The 21045-nt window shown below is 42.8% G+C and overlaps 1 protein-coding gene across 1 annotated transcript in view; it reads left to right on the top strand.

Annotated features, from left to right (window-relative positions):
* Positions 1 to 1256: 1256 nt before the first annotated feature.
* Positions 1257 to 21045, top strand: part of LOC110000187 (fibroblast growth factor 14-like) — a 54724-nt gene continuing 34935 nt past the window's right edge. Inside the window, exon 1 of the mRNA XM_029281513.2 lies at positions 1257 to 2577. Within this exon, the coding sequence (XP_029137346.2) occupies positions 1905 to 2577 (673 nt within the window). The 5' untranslated portion in view covers positions 1257 to 1904. The remainder of the gene's footprint in view (positions 2578 to 21045) is intronic.

Genomic DNA, 21045 nt, shown 5'->3' with positions numbered 1-21045 from the left:
AACAAAGAAACATGATCTGATTTTACCCGCAAAAGTGGCCTCGGTTTGCTGCTTTTCCACGTGGGTTCAGTTTGTTTCATGGGCTTGTGATGTCACAAAACCGCATGCATGTCAGCACAGTGATGAGGTTGTGTGTTAATGAGGTCTTCCCGCGCTCACTGTGTGTGTGTGTGTGTGTGTGTGTGTGTGTGTGTGTTGTTGGTGATGAAGCGTGAGTTTGAGCTGCCACTTGTAGATTCAGCACCGCGGACAGCTCCCGAAAACACTGCAGCATTTTTACAGCTGCGGTTTGATCTGAGAGAGAGAGACAGTCTGTTTCCTTACACTGTAACAAGAAGCGTTTATTTTCCTCCCTAAACATAAATATAATTCGTTTTTTTTACTGTTCTTCAAAGTGCGATAATACGAGTTAAAACCCCCTATATGACAAGCCGGACTGGTTTCACACCAGTATAACAAGGCAGTCATGCAACAGGTGTGTGCGTTCAGTGTCCACACTTCTGCACAGGGTTTGGCATCTCTGACACAAAGTAAAGCAGCAGTATGCTTCAGTATGAGGTATGTTGTTGTGGTGATTTCTTCTATATGTCAGTGACGCCACCCCCCCCCCCCTCTTACCCCCCCCCCCCCCCCCCTTACCCCCCTCCCCCCCCCCCCCCCCCTTCACTAAATGTTGCCGGTTACGGTTCCAGTCAGTCCAGATATTGACGGTGTGGGAACCACGTGTCTACGTAACTGCAAGAAGCCAGTTGTCTGTCAAGCTGCGTCACGCTGCACGAGAAAAACGGAATAAAGGGGTTCCTTCAGAATAAAAGTCGAGGGCTTTTTGTTTTCAAAGAAGAGTTTAAGAAATCAACATGAAAGGGAAGACTTCCTTTTAAAAAAAGAGGGTGAAGGAGGATTGTTGTTTATAAATTCTGAAATTTTTCACAAATAAGAATGTGCATTTGGGGTTAATTTTATTCCCATTGATTTCTGCCATTTCCAATTTGTAGAAAGACATATAATAATGCTTATTAAACACATTAAATAGGTTGTGTGTGTGTGTGTGTGTGTGTGTGTGTGTGTGTGTGTGTGTGTGTGGGAGGGGGGGTGCACTGTAAGAATAGAACTACGTGATAACTTGAATGTGTGCTTGATTTAAAAAAAAAAAAAAAAGTCAAATGCTCTTATTTTGGAGGGGCAACCCGGAAAAGCGGTTTGGTTTAATTGCTCTGATTTAGTCGCTTGTTGGGTATAGATAGTCAGTGCACCTCCTCGCGCCCCACCGGCCGTCGGTCGTCTCGAGCGCTGCTGAAGAAGCTGCTGAAGCACGAGAGGAGCGCGAGAGGAGCACGAGCCAGTCCTCTTCTTCTTCTTCTTCTTCTTCTTCTTCTCTGTAGTTCCGGACTATTTGAGACAGCAGAGTGTTGAAGTCCAGTTTCTCCTCTTCATCAGCAAGGTGAGGAAGAGGAGGAGGAGGAGGATCAGACAGACAGCAGTGTCTTGGCGCATTGGAGCTTATGGATTATTGAGAAGTGGAGGCCGACACGCGGGTTAAATATTAATAAAGACTTTTTAAAAGAGGAAAACACAGAGTGGGCGCGAGCTCAGATTCCCTGCAGTGATTCACCTGCTCGCTCCACGCGCTCCCACTGACCACAGACCACCTCACACCACAGAACAGAGAGCCGGCGCTTCTGCTGCTCCTGTAGGATCCTGCACCCAGCCTGTGTGTGCGGTGTGTGTGTGTGTGTGTGTGTGTTTGGAAAGGAGCCCCCCTGCTGCAGCACTTGTCTGTTGTAAGGAAACAGGGATGCCACCGACTTTCTGACGGACTCCCGGTGTATCTGCGCCCCCTCCCCTCCTCCTCCTCCCCCCCTCCCGGACGGACGGACGCACCGACCCCTGCCATCCTCACTAATATGCAATGGTTTTTTGTGCAGAAGCCGACAGCTGCCGCGTACCGCCGACTTCACGCTAGCGCCGCCGCATGCCTGTCCGCCGCTGCCGCTCCTCTCTCCGCGCCGCGCGGCAGACGACGCAGTTTGAAGAGGGGGCTTTTCACGCCGCGGTGGCCGGGCGGCAGCAGCAGCAGCGACCCTTCCTCCGCCGCTGAGGAGCACCGGCCGCTGGGGCAGCCGGAGGCGGAGACCGCGGAGAAAAGCGCTGCAGCGGTTGCTCTTTTCCTGCCGCACGAGGACGACACCGACGCGGAATACTTGCGGTTGCTGCTCTCTGGGCTCGTCGGGGAACCGGGCGAGAAACCGGGCGACGAGCCGGGCTACCTGCTCTTATTCTTGTCTATGGTGCAGATTGGGGGGCCGAAGCACCGCCGAACTGAGCCCAACACCTGGCCGGCTCTGCTGGCATGCAAACAGGGGGGCGGATTAGCCCCCTTGCAATGGGTGAATTTTAGGCTGCCGCATCCGGAGCGCCTCTCGTCCCCCACCTCCTCTTCCTCCACCTCCTCCTCCTCTTCCTCCCCTGTCTCGGCCAAATCCATGCGGTTTATTTGGAACAACATTTTCAGCAAAGGATCGCATATGCTGCAGTGTCTTTGTGGCAGGAGCCTCAAGAAAAACAAGAACCCAACTGGTGAGTTTTTTGTGTGTGTGCGCGTGTGTGTCTCTGTGCGCGTGTGGGTGTGATACAAATAGACTTTATTGCGTGTGTGTGCGTGGATTCCCTCTCGAGACTGCACTGTTCGACTGCTTGCTGGTGTTTCTCTGCAATCGCAGTTGTGCAGCAAGTGAGTGCAATACAGGGAGGGGAGGAGGAGGGGGGGGGGGGTGATCGGGGGAGGAGGAGATAACTTATTAGCACAGAAACTGACTACAGTGGAAGTGCGTGAGAAAAAGAGTGCCTGCGTCCTGTGCGTGGCAGAGATGCTGCAGAAAATCAAATCTAATGCAGCATGTAGACCCGTTCAGGCTCCAGTAACCTGCATGATTAAACAGCACATGGCCTTATTTAGACTTCAGCTGGAGGAACAGAAACTGTGTTTTTCTTTTGGCTGCAGACTGAATTTGATGCAGGGCTGATTTTACACGTTATACATTTTTCAATGCAACTTTTTACAGTCAGATCATCACAAGCAACACGTCAGAAAAGTTGGATTTGTGCACATAGACCTTCAAACAACAAGTTGGGACACCTGTCTGCTTCATGTTCTGAGCTGTTTTCAGTGATGCCATTATGGCAAGCAAACTCTTTCACGATGTCTTACTTGCAAAAAAAACACATTTATTTACATCTTAGCTCAACAACAGGTCTTTTAGTTCTCGCAGAAACAGTTTGATTTTCTCAGCTTTTTCTGAACCCATGAGTTTGATTTGTTTGTCTTCTGTTCTTTGTGTGATGCCGCGGCAGAGGTTGAGATTTAAGTTGCATCATGAAGTGCACATCGATGATCGTTTTTGGCAAGTTTACAATGCATCAGTACACTAAAGGGTCCAGACTTTGGAGCATGAAAATATGACCGCCTTATGCCTAAAGGTAACCCAACTGAGGGTTTGTCAGAGTTTGAAAAGACCACACTTAAACACTTAGTAACAGCTATATTAACACAGTTTCCAAAGGGTACATTAAAGCTTTGACCCCACTCAACAGTTATCATTATGTTCTCCTCACTCTGACTGAGTGAGGGCACAGATTGATATTTGCATTGCAACAGGAAGTGCACATTGTTGACACTATTGGCATATTGACACTGCACCAGCAGAGAGCCGGAGAACAACTGCAGGCCACAAGTGAGGCAACTTTTTCAGAGTCAGGCGTTGTGTTTTTTTATGAACATATGAGGCCAAACTACTATAAGAGTGAGAACATATCTCCACACCTGAGGGGAACCACCTGATCTTTTCTGTCACTGTTTTGATTCTCATTGGGAATGCATCCATTGGGAAGTTGTTGGCCTTGTTGTCTCACTGGTTCTATGTGGAGTTTGCATGTTCTCCCTGTATCTTTGGCTTCCACAGACAAGCTTGTTCAGTTAGTAGCTGAATCTAAAATTGCCTGCAGGTGTGACTGTGAACGTAGTTGGTTATCCGTCTCTAAATATTGACCCTGTGATTGAGCGACGACTCATCCAACGTGTCTCTTGTACAGTGAAAACAGAAATCAACTCCAGCTCTGCAGAAACAAACGAATAGAGAACATGCTGATACATATTTTTTACCTACTGACAGAAGGGTTGATGTTGGATGTCACAGAGACAGTTGTACAGACCTTGCTGCTCTTTATTTTAAAAGTTTAGTAGGCATAGTGATGTGTACTATTTTCACAACAACAGTGTTTCTCTTTTTAACCCTTTCATCGGGCAGCATGCAGAGAGACAGGAAACTATTTGCAAAGAAAGATTAGGGGTTAACATGCACCAAATGGTCGCAGGTCAGGGGTCAAACCAGCGAGCATTCCTCTCTACAGGCTCAGAGTTACAATAATTAGTTTTGAATATCCAGGCTATCACCCTAAGTCCTCTGTGATCAAGGGTACTTCATCAGGCCTTAATTAAAGGAACAGTACACCACTTCTCCAAAGTCATCCATTTGTGAGCTAGTCTTGATTTTACAGGGTTTCTCCAAACATACAGCCTCACATCGTAGAAAAGCATCGACGTGGTGTCTGTGAAATTTGGCAAATATTTATGAAGCAAAATGTATTAAAAATAGTTTCAGCCTGTGGCTCCTTCCCCGCATGTCATTCCCAACTCTCTCTCTCCCTGATTTCTGACTCTATCCACTGTCCTATTGCTCCATTAAAGGCACATAAAGCCCAAGAAAAAAATAGTTTCAGGGTTGGAGCAATATTTCATTTTACTTCTGAGCCTTAAAACCTATTTGGGCAAGAATTTGAAGAACTTAGATAAAGGGAACGTGGTGTTAGAAAAGTGAATTCCTGTCCTGCAGTAGTCTCAATATGCCGACGCTTCTCTGTTCATTAACATCGTAATCTTTCTCCAAAAAGTAAATATTTGAGAAAGTGCAGACAGAAAACAGTCAGCAGGGAATATTGTGATGGAGCGATGAGGTCAGAGACATTAATGCTGCGTCTTCTCTCGGTGTCCGAATGCTGAAGAGTCATTTTTTCAGCTGTTTGATTACAAAGCACTGTCCCTTCGTTTGGTGACGCTGATGTGTGAAAGCGACACACACATTTTGAATCTTCAGTCCCACACTTGGAGATTAGAGGCATATATGAAAGTTAAAGCTATAAACTCTCGGCTTTTCTTGAGAAATCTTTTTTCTAATTAGTCCACAAGCATTTCAATAAAAGAAGGCGTGTGTCTGCCATCTGTGATTGCAAAGTAATCCGTGGGAAAACACTGAAGCGGGGCGTCTCTAGCTCCACAGATAAACCTCTAATCTCGCAGATTAAAGGTGAAAACAAAGAAAACACAATCAATATTGATGTGCTGGCACAGGTGAAAGGACTAATTTGCTCCACAGAGCTCAACAGTTGTACGCGCTTCTAAATGTTCAGAGATTCTTTTCAGCGCCTGCCAACACACAGACACAGTGTTTGTGTTTTTAAATGTCCTCTGGGCTCAGTGTTTATGCTTTAATTCATTTTTATTATGCTCCTCCTGGTTTATTTGATGAATTGGCCAGAAGCTAGCAGGCTGCTGGAGAGGACGTGTGCACTCCTGTGATATACATGCAGGGATAGAAACAACACTGAACTCATTTTCACCCTGCAGGATTAAAACTCCCTCTTTGTTTGTGCCGTGGTCGGACTTAAAGATGAAATGTTTTTTGTTATATCCCTATCACTGTCAGTCTTTTCAAGTAGACAAGACGATCATTCTTGACTGAAAAAACAAAGATACAAACATCTCAACGTCCTGGAGCGTCAAACAGTTCCCTACTCTAAATACCAAAGCTTTTTTTTTGAATTTCTCTTTGACATATCAAACAAAGGCACAAGGTACGCTAAAGGGAAATAGAAGGTGAACCTTGAGTTAAGTTGATAACAAAGTTGATGAAATGTATTTTTGTTAATTTAACCTTAAAGCTCTCTACTCATTGGAAACAATTGAAAAAGATGCTCAGAAAAAATGCTAGGGCCTAAATCATAAATATATCGGGCAGAACATCCACAGTCACTGTGTCTGATGAGTCATTTCACATCCTCTTGAAAGCATCCAATGAGAGGAGCTCGTTAACTTTCAGGTCTTTTTGTAATTGAGTCGTAAAACCCGGAAATGAATTAGCCCTTCTGGTTCCATCGCCTTGAAGACTACATAGTTGATATTACATTTATTGGCTAAAGTAGTAACATCTTACACACAGAAGTAATTTAAATAAGATCTGCTTTACATTATCTTTACGAGAAGCGACTCACTTCCCGTCATCCTGCAGCCCGGCGTGTAGATTTCTAGCAGCTTGCCCGGTTTAGCTCTCACTTTCTCTTCTAATTAAAGGAGACGTATGAACTCTCTTCAGTGGCGTTTTAAGTGCTTATATGTGAGCTTATGTGTGATACACACCGCAGTTTGTGGTGATATATGGACCTGCTGCAGACACCGAGGAGGCAGAGTGTTGCTGACTCAGCATTTGTTGGCGTTTTTTTTTCCTCTGAATTGCACAATTTATGTGGCAGGTCCACCGGGCCAAATACAGCTTTGTTTAGTGTGAATGGATTTAAACATGAATCAGAATGTCTAAGGGAGACTCGAAGGGTAGCACGATAAAAAGTTCAGTTTCCGATTTGTTGGTAGAAAAACAGTTAAGTTTAATTTTACTTTACATACAATTAAATACATTTTGATTTGATTTGCAAAGTTTGCAAAACAAAACACCTTGGTCTTGGTCTTGACTCGGTCTCGATCCCTAAATGTCTTGGTCTTGTCTCGGTCTCAGAGCACTCTGGTCTTGGATATGTCTTGGTCTAGGTTTGTGTGGTCTTTACTACAACTCTAGTTCAGACCAAAAGTAAAGCAAACGTCACCGTGTTTTACTCACACAGGTTCTGTCAGGAGATCATTCACAGGTGTTTGCTTGGATAATCAGAAAAAGTAAATATCTCTCTGTCTGACTTCATGAAATTACCAGAAAGCAAACATAGAACATGCATGAAACTGAAAAAAAAAGTGGACCAGTGCGTCTCTTCTTTTAATGGCCTTTTTATTTATCAGCCCATTGAATTAGCTTAAACACAGTTATTTATTTTAAATGTAGGTTTTATGAATCAGTAAAAGTCAGTGAGATCAGTTAAATATTGGAATTGATGCAGTTAAATCAGAGGACTCAGATTTTAAGGATGGTTACAGACGGGTACAGTTGATACTCTTCAGAGGTGCAGAGGTCCCTTCACTCAGAAGAGTTTTTCTCTTACAAATATCTGAAAGTGTGTGAATGGAGTTCCAGGGTTGTTAATGGGACTCGGCATCAGTATCATTCATTCTTAAAAGGAATAAAGAGCAATGTTACTCGATGTCTTCTGTCCCGCGTGGGGTTCCGCAGATAGAGACTTTCACCATTTATAGCACATATAGGTGCAAACACACACACACACACACACACACACACACACACACTGCTCACCTTCTCTGGAGGGCTGCCATTAAGGCCTTGTACTTTATATTTTATTCAAGCACTGGAGTATAGCAGTGGGGTTGGTGCCAACTCCGATCTGTGTCTGCAAGAAAAATACACACACACACACACACACACACACACACTGCAAATTATTTATTAAACGAAATATATTTAGATTCTATTTTAGTCTCCAACCTGCCAAGAAACTAATTAAGCAGAAGTCAACCTTCAAAATGAAAATGAATCATGTTTTTTTCAAGCTTGCAAAAAATTAACTGCAGTGTTTGTGTGTGTGTGTGTGTTTCTGCGTGTGTGTGTGTGTGTGTGTTTGTGTGAGAGTGTGTGTTTCTGTGTGCGTGCTGTTACAGTGTGCAAAGGTGATGAGTTGACAAAAAAGTGACACACATCAACGTGATGTCTGTCCTCTAAGGTCACATGGAGGGTGCTGGTGCAGTACTTATATGCTCCCTGTGTGTGTGTTGTGTGTGTGTGTGTGTGTGTGTGTGTGTGTGTGTGTGTGTGTGTGTGTGTGTGTGTGTGTGTGTGTGTGTGTGTGTACATGCATGTGTGTTTTTGCATTCATTAGCTCATGGCCTCATTGTTCAAACACTGACTCTGCAGAAAGACTTTATGACTTTGTCTGCTTTTACTGAACTTTCATGTACGTCACACACACACACACACACACACACACACACACACACGTATAACACACTCCCGAGCTGTCAGCTAATCACACACACTGCAGTTACTCAGGTCGTTTATATAATCAGAACAAACCTAACTGAACTTGGCACGTAGAAAAACGATCTTGTGCATTTTTCCTTTTCCTAAATTTGTTTGCGATAACGTTTTTTAAATTGTGTTAAAGTTACTGGGATTACTCACACTTTAAACTTTTCCAACATCTCTGTGCAGAACCATCACCCAGAATCCACCGTGCAAAACATGGATTTATTTCTGCTTTTCAGTAAACAGGCGCAGATTGAATCGTGTCAGACTAAGAAAAAAAAAAAAAGCGGGGGCTGCTGATTAGTGCGACTCTGAGTGAAAACAGTAATTTTCTAAATGAAGTAATGAGCAACAGAGGAAAGGTGAGGAAGGAGGTGTGTGTGTGTGTGTGTGTGTGTGTGTGTGTGTGTGTGTTTGGACAGCTCTCGCTCCAGGTTTCTGTCAAGAGCGAGTGAGTGCTGAGTGTTATTTTTCCAAGTGCTCTTGAAAAGCAGCCGGGCATCAAAGGCTCGGCTAAGAAGTGTTTTCACAGACTGAATGATAAGAAGCAGAGAATCCCTCGACAACAACTCTCGCCCTCTCTGACTCTTCAAAACTGTTCAACTGTTGGAGCTCTGAGAGTCACACACAGCATGAGGCTCCTTTCTTTGGGCTTAACGTGCCCCTTTCTATGGTCTTGGTCTTGGTCTCAGTCTCCCTCTGCCTTGGTCTTGGTCTCAGTCTCCCTCTGCCTTGGTCTTGGTCTTGGTCTTGGTCTTGGTTTGACTCTGTCTCGATCCCTAAATGTCTCGGTCTTGGTCCCCCCAGTCCCCCCCTGCCTTGGTCTTGGTCTCAGTCTCCCTCTGCCTTGGTCTTGGTCTTGGTCTTGTCTCGGTCTCCCCATGCCTTGGTCTTGGTCTTGGTCTTGGTCTTGACTCCGTCTCGATCCCTAAATGTCTGGGTCTTGGTCTCAGTCCCCCCTGCCTTGGTCTTGGTCTCCCCCTGCCTTGGTCTTGGTCTTGGTCTTGACTCTGTCTCGATCCCTAAATGTCTCGGTCTTTTCTCGTTCTCCCCCTGCCTTGTTCTTGGTCTTGGTCTTGGTCTTGGTCTTGGTCTCCCTCTGCCTTGGTCTTGGTCTCGGTCTCCCTCTGCCTTGGTCTTGGTCTTGACTCGGTTTCGATCCCTAAATGTCTTGGTCTTGGTCCCCCCCCTGCCTTGGTCTTGGTCTCGGTCTCCCCCTGCCTTAGTCTTGGTCTCAGTCTCCCCCTGCCTTGGTCTTGGTCTCAGTCTCCCCCTGCCTTGGTCTTGGTCTCAGTCTCCCCCTGCCTTGGTCTTGGTCTTGGTCTTGACTCGGTCTCGATCCCTAAATGTCTGGGTCTTGTCTCGGTCTCCCCCTGCCTTGGTCTTGGTCTTGGTCTTGACTCGGTCTCGATCCCTAAATGTCTGGGTCTTGTCTCGGTCTCTGAGCACTCAGGTCTCCGGTACGTCTCGGTCTCGGTTAGTGGTCTTGACTACAACACCTAGCTGCACCAGTTGCCAGGTTACACTCTTGTAAAATTAAATGTTCAAATCAAATATTCCTCCGCCGGCCCGTCAGTAGTTTTATTTTCTTCCACCAAAACGTGAATCTATCTTTTGAAAGTGTAAAAATAAACATAGGTTACATCATGGATGAGCTCTCACTCTTTATCTCTGTTTCCTTCTGTTCTGCCTCTCCATCACAAACACACTTGAGCCCACTTTTAGTCTTAGCTCATCTGCGCTAACCTTTAGCTTGATGACAGCCCAGCATGACATAATCGCCATATCTGTCCCACTCACTGTGTGTGTCTGTGTGTAAGTGTGTGACCCTGTGAATTTAAGAGGTTTGTTTTCATACAGGAGTCGAATGTTCTGGTGTCAACAGGTGTGTGTTAGTTAGTTATGGACTTTGAGTTCATACTGAGCGTAGCAGAGAGGAGAATAAAGGCTGCTTTGGGCAAAACTGAAGCAGGTAAGATGGGATTACTTATTCACTTAATTAAACTTGTATTAGGCTTTTTTATTTCTTAAACACACCAATTCTGTCTTTGAAAGTTTTCAAAAGTTGCCTGAAGTTAATTTTAGAGTTTGCAGGAAACATGGCTGACAGGAAATAGAATAATTAATGTTTTGAGGTTGCTTGAAATGCTAAAACTACCTAAAGTGTAAAACAAACAAAAAGAGCTTTCAGAGCAGAAAGATGGCTGAAGGAGACACCACGTTCTCCAGCTGTGCTGAATGAAACAAAAACATCTGCATTGTATTGAATGTTTTTTTTCCAGTTGAGTAACATTTGTTTGGAATTTAATATGACTGACAATGTTATAAAAAAAAACCATGATGTTACACTTTATGGCAACATTACGATGGTTGGGAAGTGCAAAACACTTTTACAAAGTTTGACACAAATTTACGTTTTGAAAAAACAAAATTACAAAACCAAAAACACTTTAACAAAAGACAAAACTTAATTTACAACATGTGAAACACCTTACAAGCGCTGAGACAAATTTACAAACGACAGAATCTTGACGGAAAGGGAATGTACCAAATTCAGTGTTTCACATCTTGTAATTTTGTTTTTTTCACTTCCCAGCCACCGTACAACCTCACCAACACCAACTTTAATGATATTCCTAACAAAACGCCATAATTCTGACACAGCTGGTGATAAAGAGAAACACACTGAACAACATGAACTGACTCTCAGAGCAGCTGATACGTCAGGCGTCACTCTGTCACGCCTGTCTGCAGGACTGTATTGTACAGCTGTCAGTGATGGAGTCTAGGCCCTGGTGGTGATGGTGATAGATAGAAGAATGCAGGATGTGATGAGGAGTGGGTTTCTTAAGTTGTATCTGAACTCTGCTGAGCTGAATGGAGGTGACCGGGACATAGAGGGGGGGTCACAGCGATCACACAGACTGTGAAGGAGAGAGACTTCCTGCTTTCTAAATTTCTCTAAATAATGGAGACGATCCTAAAAGTTTGAGAATAAGTATTTTTTGAAGATTAGGGTGGGTGTACCCCTCCTCTAGTAACCCATGTACCTTGAAGTGTCACTCTTACATCTGTATTTTTACACAGCTTGGAACAGAACTGCTTCCTTTTTGAGTTACTAAAGCTTTTATTTAGATTGCTGAGTGTTTCTTTCTAGCCTCTTTGACTTCCTTTGTTCAATCATAGCAGTGCAAACATCCTTTTTCCAACGATCCGCCATCTTACTTACTAACTTTTCTTTGCAGAGAAGTGTCGAGAATAACGAGCGTCTTCAAACCAAAACAGCCTAAAATAATAACCAATTGTTCCGCTCAGACAAAAGGGTTTAGTTCTTGCTCAGCATGTGAATGAATGTGGGTTGCAATAAAAAGAAAAATGTCTTTGTTGAGTTTTAAAAGCCGAACAAAGTTTTATCGCTTGTCGTATAATTAACCCGCCCACTCTCTTCCCGTTATTCAGAAATAATTGAGTGTCTTATTCAGTTGGCCGTGCAAACAGGATCTTATATTTGTAAAAAGTTGACTTTAAACTTCTCCTTTTTGGAAATATGGAGCAGACAGTTTAAATTCTGTCGTGTTATTTCATGCAAAACGTTGTGTTAATTATGTTTTTAATCTGTGATAGCGGTGTTCAGTGTGTTTATGCCAGTGTTGTGAATGCAATCAAACAATAACCCCCTCAAGACATGACGGACTAATTACAGAGAGATCAGCAGGTTACAGTGGTGTACACACACTCAGAGACGGGAGAATTAAACCACTGTGATGCTTCATGAAAGGGCTGTTACACTGGAAAATACCTCTGGGAGTTGTGGTTTAGCAGAGCTCATGTGAAACCATTTAATTCTCCTCTCACTGTGAGAGCTTTCAGATCCATATCACTGCACATAACAGAGACAGAGTGCACAAACGAGTATCGACAGACGTATTCGATTTCTCTGACGATGGCCCGGTCGCGGGGGTTTTCCAGGGGAAGCCCGCAAGTGTAACTTACCAACGTGAAAGGACCGGCACCAAGGTGTTCAAAGAATATGCCAAATTATTTTAGATTTTAAAAATCAAACTTATGAGGACGGCCGTTTTAAACATCCACCATATTTGATTGCATTCAATGTGTTTAAATACAGGGCTCTTATACAGAAAGAATGTACAGTGTTTAAATATTGGTAGAAATCAAGCAGCAACCTCCGGTGTTGAAAAATTAGGAAGTGTAAAAAACTGCAGTTCCCCGAGTGTCCACTTGAGGCTGGTTCAAACAACGATATTGGTCTGATTAGTTATTGTCCTCACATGCACACACTTCCCTGGGAGAATTTCAGTTTAGATTTTATGAACGATACGAGTCAGGCGCCTGGTCGACCTAATTGACAGGCGGGCGCTTTGTAACAGTTCTAAGTAGGATTAAAACCCGCTTCAGCTCCAGCTCTCAGCCTGTCGTTATGTCGACTGAAAGTTAGACTGAGACAGGATTTCCAACATGGCGGCGGCTGATGAGCCTCCAAAGCTCCCTGCAGTAACCGATGGGTGACGTCACTCAGGCTTCATCCATTAACATTTACAGTCTAAGTGCATGCATCGTTTTGCATACATATAAACACAGCTGTGCAGCATGCACCTTGACTTTTATTTCACGTGGGTCGAACCCTGGTCTCTTGGATGAAAGTTCAGTGTGTGTGTATGACCGATGTATCTCCCCTGACTGCCTCCTTTAACACTTTTCACCACCATAGTTCCATAGTTTGCAGCCCTACTTAAAACAGATTTACGAGGTAGGTAGAAATAAGCTGTTTCACTGACGCTCTTTCCAGACCAATTTCTCCTGCGGACAGTCCAGAAAATAAAGCGGTACCACCCGTTCTCCCAGAAATGATCGTATTCCATAGAAAGCTGCAGCCTCATTGCAGTCAGGTATAAACTGCAGCCATGAAGAGCAGGTTAAGTGGAGAGGACATGTTTGGATTATAGAGAGGGATAAAGAGGCTTCACGGCAGACTACTTGACTGACTGCACGGTGTAATCCATGTAAAGAGAGATTTAGATAACGCGCTTTTGACACACTGCTTCAAAAATAATGATACCTTTCTCTCTGTGTCTAATGTATTAGATTCATTTTAGCCTCAAGATGTTTGCTTTACTGTTGTAGCTGCATGTGAAATATAATATAAACTAAGATAAATGTCACTGAAAACATCTTATTATAGCGCCTCACTTTGCCTCAGTCTGTCCCACTTTTTACATTCTCCACATTTGCACATTATATAAACATATTTTCAAACTCTCCTCCACCTCCTCAGACTTTCAGAAACTCCTTTCATCAAACTCCTGCTTGCAGCATTTGTCTCCTCTGTCTCTGTTAACTCTCCCCCATCCCATCCCTGCAGTTCCTCCCCTCTCTCCCCGTCTTCTTCCCTCTCCTCTCCTCTCCTCTCCTCTCCTCTCCTCTCCTCTCCTCTCCTCTCGTCTTTGTCTGTGGTTCAGACTTTTTTTGGTGGGGTAAAGATCTGGAGCGATTATGTAAGCAGTCTGACGCAGACGTCTCCCATTTTCATCTGTCATCATTTAGCGTTGAAAATTGCTACTGATTAAAAAAACCTCCTGCTTAAGCAGCCGCTCTGACCTCAGTGGGAAGATCCCAAAATGGAGGAAAAACAGAAAATCTATAAGAATACTTTCCTAAGAAATGTGCCGAGAGTAGACAGTTTTTTATTTTTTAGAAACCTCCAGCAGACGGTCACGGAGGGGATGACTAACTCAGATTGACTTTCACTGTTATTACTTCACACTTCAAAGCAGCAACAGCAGCAGAATTATTAGAACGACACTTTCAGGAAACTCCCCTTCAAATGTCCCCAAAGGCTTCAAAACAGGAAGCTTTCAAAAGAGGATCAATAGTAAATATGTGAGGTGTTTAGAGGAGCACAAGCCTGCATGTGCAGCCCCTCACTCTGACAGCTCTCCATTAGTGTATTTCCTCTTGAGGACAAATAAAGTCTAAATCAACTGAGAGACCTTTAAGGGCCTGTGTCCACGAGGGCTGCACGGCCAGCGATCATGACCTCAGTGTCAGAGCGCTTCTCTGCCCGTATTGTTGCTAGGTTACTAAATTGAACCTCAAGTTCCCTGGATAGAGACTGTTTGGTGGGTTTGATCAATTTTTAAGCTTTAAATTTGCACAAAGAAGTTTAATTTATAAAGTTGCTCTCCTGGCTTCGCTGTTTCAGACTCACTTGTTCCTGATTTGGAAAGTGTAGCATGTTGAAGCTATTTTTCTTACTTTCTGATGTTTAGATTCTGTAGAGTAAGAGAAACAAAACCACATTTCACATGTTTAACTCTGCCTCCTCTTGTGATACATATACTGTATCCTTGGGAATTTCCTGATACCCCGTAGAGATAGAGATCATTCCCGCCTGCTGTGGAAATGTGGGATTAGAAAGACGAAGGTATAAGGAGGAGAGAAAGAGAGGAGGGGGACTCAAGATGCCAGAGACAGCAGACAGACATGAAGAGAGAGGGAGGGGGTGTGAATGAATAATTTAGTCCCTCCATTCCCTCTCTCCTCCTCCCCGCTGAGTTAGTGACGGTACAAAGAGAGGCGACGAGTAGGGAAGAAGATGAAAGGGAAGGCAAGAAGACGAGGAAAGGAGATAAGACAGGATGGGAGGAGGAAAGCTGACCATAGTAGAAAAGGGAAGGAGATGTATAAGTACACTAGGAAAGGCGGGGAGACAAGACGAGAAGAGTCCATAGGAGACAACGGAGGGGGAGATAAGAGAACAGATCATGGGACAAGGAAAGGAGGAGTGAGGAGACATAGAAAGGAGATTAAAAAACAAACAGGAGAGGAGACAAACAATTTAAGGAGAGAGGAGCCAAGAGGACAGGAGACTAAATAAGAGTAAATGGAGAGGATAAAGGAAAGGAGGAAGTAGACCATAGGAGACAAAAAAAGAGAGGAAAAGATACAAGGAAATAATACAAGAAAGAAGACAAGGATAGGAGGCGACAGTGAGGATAGGAGACAAGGAAAGGAGGTTAGAGGAAACAAGAGGGGATTAGGAGATGAAAAAAAGAGAATGGACAAGATGTGAGGAGACAAGGATAGGAGGTTAGAGGAAAGGGAACAAGGAAAGGAAAAGATGGTCAGCAACAGTGTGTGTCTGTGTGAGTGTGTGAGTGTGTGTGTGTGTGTGAGAGAGAAAACCCTGCAGACCGAGCGGAGATAAAAGTCAGAGACGCAGCATGATGAATGTAATTGATGCCAGGTGTGTGTGTGTGTGTGTGTGTGTGTGTGTGTGTGTGTGTGTGTCTGTCTGTGTGTCGTCCTCTCAGCATTCAGCAGGTGTTTCCTCCCCTCCGCTCGGAGATCCACCTGCGTCACTAATCGTTAGTTACCTAGGTAACAGTGGACTTCCCCCGTGTCTGTGACTCAGTGTTAGCGTGTGTGTGTGTGTGTGTGTGTGTGTGTGGGCGGGTGTCTGAGTGTAAATTATGACTCATCCTGCTCGCTTCAGAGTGGCTATCCTCACACTCCTGTCTGGGGAACACCCACCCACATCTGTTCCTCCCTTTCTGCCTCTTCTCCTCCTCCTATCTCTCCATTTTCTCCATTTTCTCCTCCTCTCTTCCTCTCCACATGTTTACTCCTCTTTTCTAAAAACCTAGCGCATGAATTTTATGTTTACCTGTTGCTTTCTTCTACATGTGATCGTGAGCAACACCTGCAAAGAAGCTGTTTGATTGACAGGTTAGCCCAGAAAACGACGCCAAGCTGCTCTGTCAAAGGACGTTTAAAAGAAATACAGATTGTTGTATAACAGTGTTGGCATGCACGTCTTTAGTTTTAGGGAGTAGTTCATCATGAGTCATGTTTGCAGAAGCTTCTTTAGGCGATAGAGGAGCTGTATGGAAACAGAAAACATTGCTCTTGTGTTTAGGTTCACATTTCAAGTTAAATATTGTATCTTTAATACATTGGTCCGATTTAAATAAACACATGTTAGGGTCTAAATTATTAATAAGTAGATAAAATTTGGAGGTTGCTTGAATGATGTGATGAATTGCTGATCAAAGTGCGTTGACTTCAAGTTGTTTTTGTCACCGACAGGCTCTGATTGTTATTCTTAGTGTCTGATAACAACATAACAGAAAGGATCCCTGCAGAGATAGACATTTTTGTAAAGCAGTAGATGTTTTTTTTTGGACCCAGAACAGCTGATCTGATGTAAAAACAGGCTGAATGGGTGTGTATGTGACTTCTGGTGATTCTGCAGCCAGCCTCTAGTGGACACCTGATGAACTGCAGGATTTTTCACTTCTGCAACGGCTTCTTTTGTCAACACCGGATGTTGCCGCTTGGTCTACCCCTGTCTCCAGTTTGTAGTTTTTGTAACTTTGTATGTTCTAGGTGATTCGTTTCTTTATCATCTGGCGTTCTGTGTGCATGCATTCTTATTAAAACAGGATATAATCAAGCACCCTCTGGCCTTAAATATCTTTTATTCAAAGTTTGAAAGAGCTCAAAAGTTTATTAACAGCAGAGATCTTTCTAAGAAAACGCCGTCCCCCATCTTGCTCTTTTCTAACAGCCTCTCTATTGTTGCTGTATTTCTCTGCGCTCCTTGTTAAACACTCAGAAAACAAACAGTACTCATCACCATCTTCATCCTCCCACACCCAACATGTTCTCTAAAGGTAGTCAAGCAGTGTTGGTGCTGGTACTGTACAATAACTTCTTTATTTTCTCCTTCTTAGCGTGGGCAGGACGACTTTCTCGCTGTGTGGGAACAAGCGCTTCACAACTTTCGTAGACTGTCTCATTTTTCGGCAGCCCGGTGCTTTGGTTTTAGCAGGTTTGTTGGTTTACTCACAGTTCACACCTATTGATGGTTAAAAGTGATGCTTTCAGTTAAAAAAAACCCCACCTAAAATCGAAGATGCACCTTGAGGGTGTGAAAACAAATATAAAACATGATCAAGGAGCACCTCAGTTCTTTTTGCATGTTGTTTGTTTGAAACCTTACTTTTATAACTTTTTCCTTTTTGACCTAATGTCTCACCTAAAGGACACTTAGTGCGACACAGTTTACAGGACAAAGTTTACCTCAACGTGCATATCAAAGGCTTCTGCTTTACTCATTTTGTCAGCGCGTTTCCAGATTTAATACTTAATAAATCTAAAAACTTTATTTGCTAACAGCGTTCTGTGCAAATGTATTTAATGAAGTTTGTATCCTCACCTGTAACTTTGCAAACTGTTATTAATTTGATTACTTATTCTTTTTATAGACTACATTTCAACTCAAGTTGTACATCTTTGTCTGAGTGAGCAGACTCATAAAGTGGAGTTTGTGTGCAAAGAACAAAATGTTTAAAACTAAATGTACCGATGCAAACTCCTGATGCAGTTTACAAAACTTTGGATTTAAATACAAGCATAAATGTAATAAGTTTAATAAAGTTTGCAAATTGCAGACTATTAAATGTACTTTGTATCCACAACCTTTACTTTGCAAACTTTTTGTAACCTTATTACATTTCTCCTTTTTATTCAAATCCATAGTTTTGTAATCTATGGAAACTGCAAAATTTGTTTGTAAAGGAGATTTAAAGCAGGACAAAGAGCTTGCCAGTCTCCTCAGGGAGGTTTTTCCAGAGGGTGGGGGCTCTGATGGAGAAGGCCCGGTCACCTTTAGTCCTCAACCTTGATTTCTGAGGACCTCAGGTTAAGACCGGGCATGTAAGAGGACTTTGATATATCTGATCTATTAGCATGTTTTACTGTCTCTTAGTTTTTTCTAGATAAAACTGAACAAACCTTGGAGAGTCTTCTGAGCTGCATAGAGCAAGACTGAACAAAATGGTTGACATGCAGGTCGAGACTGAGCTTCTTGTCAAATATGACACCAAGATTTTTACAGTTGGCACTGATCATTTGGGTCAGGGAACCCAAAGTGTGAACATTTTGTTCTCTGCACTCAAACTCCACTTTAGAAGTCTGCTCACTCAGACAAAGATGTTCAACTTATCCATCTTATTCCCACAGTTACTGCAGTTTTTCTTGGGATCCTTATTTAAAGCATCTTCTGTATATTTGTTCTATTTGATCCCAAATTTGGACATATGTTTTGCAGGCGTGAACAGCTTTACATTTTTGATTCTTTTATACTTTATGGGAGAATTTTAAAGACTAACAAAAGACTGCAGAAATTACTGAATGAGGAGTAAAGTGAGTAAGTAAGCAGTGCATAAAAACAAAGGAAAGCATTAGAGATGTGGATGAGAAAAGAGTGCAGTAACGTTTTGTTGCCTGTAGAGGGAGCTGCTGCCTCTGGACTGAAAGAAGAACATAGTGCACACAGAGAAGATTCAAATATAAATGTAGAGAACAGGAGTGGGTGGAGAGATGTGGATGTGCAGAACAAGCAGTTTCTTTGGTATTCTTAGGCGTCATTTCATATTTTTGTTTTCTTGTTTTGGGTGCATTCTTGTGTTGATCCGTGCGTGAGTGTGTTTTTATGTTCTCATTGAAATCATGAAGCAGAAAATTCGGATGGTCCGAGGGTTTCTCTTTGTATCTTTTGCTTGGCTGGATAGAGAAAGAAGTGAATGTTAGGAGGGATGGAGCGCAGAGAATTTCCCTTTTGAAGTTTAAGAGGCGGCGTGTCGTCTTCCTCCAGTGTTATAAAAAGAGGAGAGAAGAGATGAATTTTAATGTAAATGTAGCTTTGATTTATTCATCACTCCTTCACTTGGAGCTGACCTGGATAAAAAAGCTTACACGTTCGCCTCCTCACACACACACATCTTTTTTTTTTGTTCTCTGCTTTTTTTTACCATCTGGGAGAGAGACAAGTAAGAGTCGAGTGTCAGCAATATCAAACACAAAAAGTGAAAGCGTGGGCTCCTGCAGTGGAGTTCTTGTGCTGAAATTGACAACTGTATGTGTCTTAATTTAGGCCATGATGTCAACAAGCAACACAAAATATATCAGAGCAGAAATGATGAAAACAAAATGTTCTCAAACACTCTGATGATCGATTCTTCACTCCAATCATTTGGTTTTAAAGCGTTTTAACAAGCAGGCTTTACGTCTTGTCTCTGCAGGGTTCCCCATTTTAACAGATCATTATGCAGCACGCACAGTGACCTACCACTGTGTTATTGATCTACTCCCACTGTTACTGCTGTTGTCTATGAGGGAGCTCCCTATGCAGGGCTGATAGACACACTCTGGCGCCACCTAGTGGATGTGAGGGCAGAAATGCACCACATTTCTGTGATATCTTTTAGGAAACTGTGCGGGTTAATCTCCCTCCCTCCCATTCTTTTTCTCACTCTCTCTCTCCCCGTGAGTGTTAAAGTTTCAGCACCACGGACAGCGCACATGCTCTCTCTTAGACTGACTGGCTAAGAGAGAGCATGTGCGCTGTCCGTGGTGCTGAAACTTTAACTCCAGGGATCTGACCTGCTGCTGATGTCACGAGGTCTCAAAGCTACATCTGATTATTTTTTCATTACATATGAGTCACCTTCTGCCCGTCCACATCATCTTTTTCCAAACTATACAGGGAAAAAAAATAGAAATGCATTGGCTTTGTTGTTTTTAAGCAACACTCTTATGTTGTGCAAAAAATAAAGTAAGAAACACACAGCAAATGACGACTACAGATACAACAAGTGCTCTTTTTATTTATATATTTTGCCAAAAAAACTGCAGAACATAATTCACATTTTGGACTTAAACTATTTTTTCTTTGGCGCGTAATAGCATTGGGTTAATTAAGATAACTACTACATGAAGTGCAATAAACAAACTAATTTTAAAGAATCCAGATTAGCTCAGGCCATTTGCAACCGTTAACAACAGTTGACATCTTATCAGAAAATGTAATAAGAATATCTGATTGTGCTTAACAACAGGCGTTAATCATTAATATAGTTTCTGCCTTGGTTTGAGCAACGTGTTTAAAGTATTCTCTGACTCCGCTGTAACTTGTACATGTTCCAGATAAAGAAATATAAACAGATGGAAAGTGGAAGTTGTAAAGCTTGTGTTAATTAAGAGTGTGGAAAAACAAAGTTGTAAATGCTACGCCCTCTCAGTACTCGATGGTAGGTCTGCAGATCGACACGGCTTTGGTTCTTTACATTAACGTTGGATCCACAACTTCTGCTTCTTCGACTAATTGTCTCGGTCTTTGGCTCTATTGAAACCCCATGTGTGACGTCACTCAGGATTCAAACATTAATATTAAGAGTTCAAACAGAATCAGAGGGGGAGACATACCTGACTACCTGATAATCAGCTGACCCCTGATTGCGACTGACATTAATGGAAACGGTCTAACCTACAGGGATAAAAAAAAAAATGCAAATCTAATTCATTCTAATGATTTTGATATATTTCTCTACAAAACAAAGGAAGAAATCATTGTCCTTCCCTGTAATCACATCTGTATGCTTGTTTCTTCTTCTTACTACAGTACTAAATGCAGCTGCCTTTACTTTGCAGGATTTATAACAGCAGTTTGGCCGCACTTATTCTTCACTACACTGATCCTGAAACTTTTCTCCTCTTGCTAAAACCTCTCTCTCTGCTCTTAGTAGATTAGCCAAAAAAAGTATGCAAGCTTACATAAACATGTGACTGAATATATTTTGTAATCTTGCTTTTGACACATGCAGGTGAAATGGGACAAACTGGATTTTTTTCCTGAATGCTAAATATTGCAGAAGTAGGACTTTTGGACACAACCAGGGAACTCATAATATTCATATTTAAAAAACAAATA

This window comes from Labrus bergylta, chromosome 24 (genome assembly GCF_963930695.1).
Source record: "Labrus bergylta chromosome 24, fLabBer1.1, whole genome shotgun sequence".
NCBI lineage: Eukaryota > Metazoa > Chordata > Actinopteri > Labriformes > Labridae > Labrus > Labrus bergylta.
Note: the sequence above shows the minus strand (reverse complement) of the source record. Positions and strands in the feature narration are given on the sequence as shown.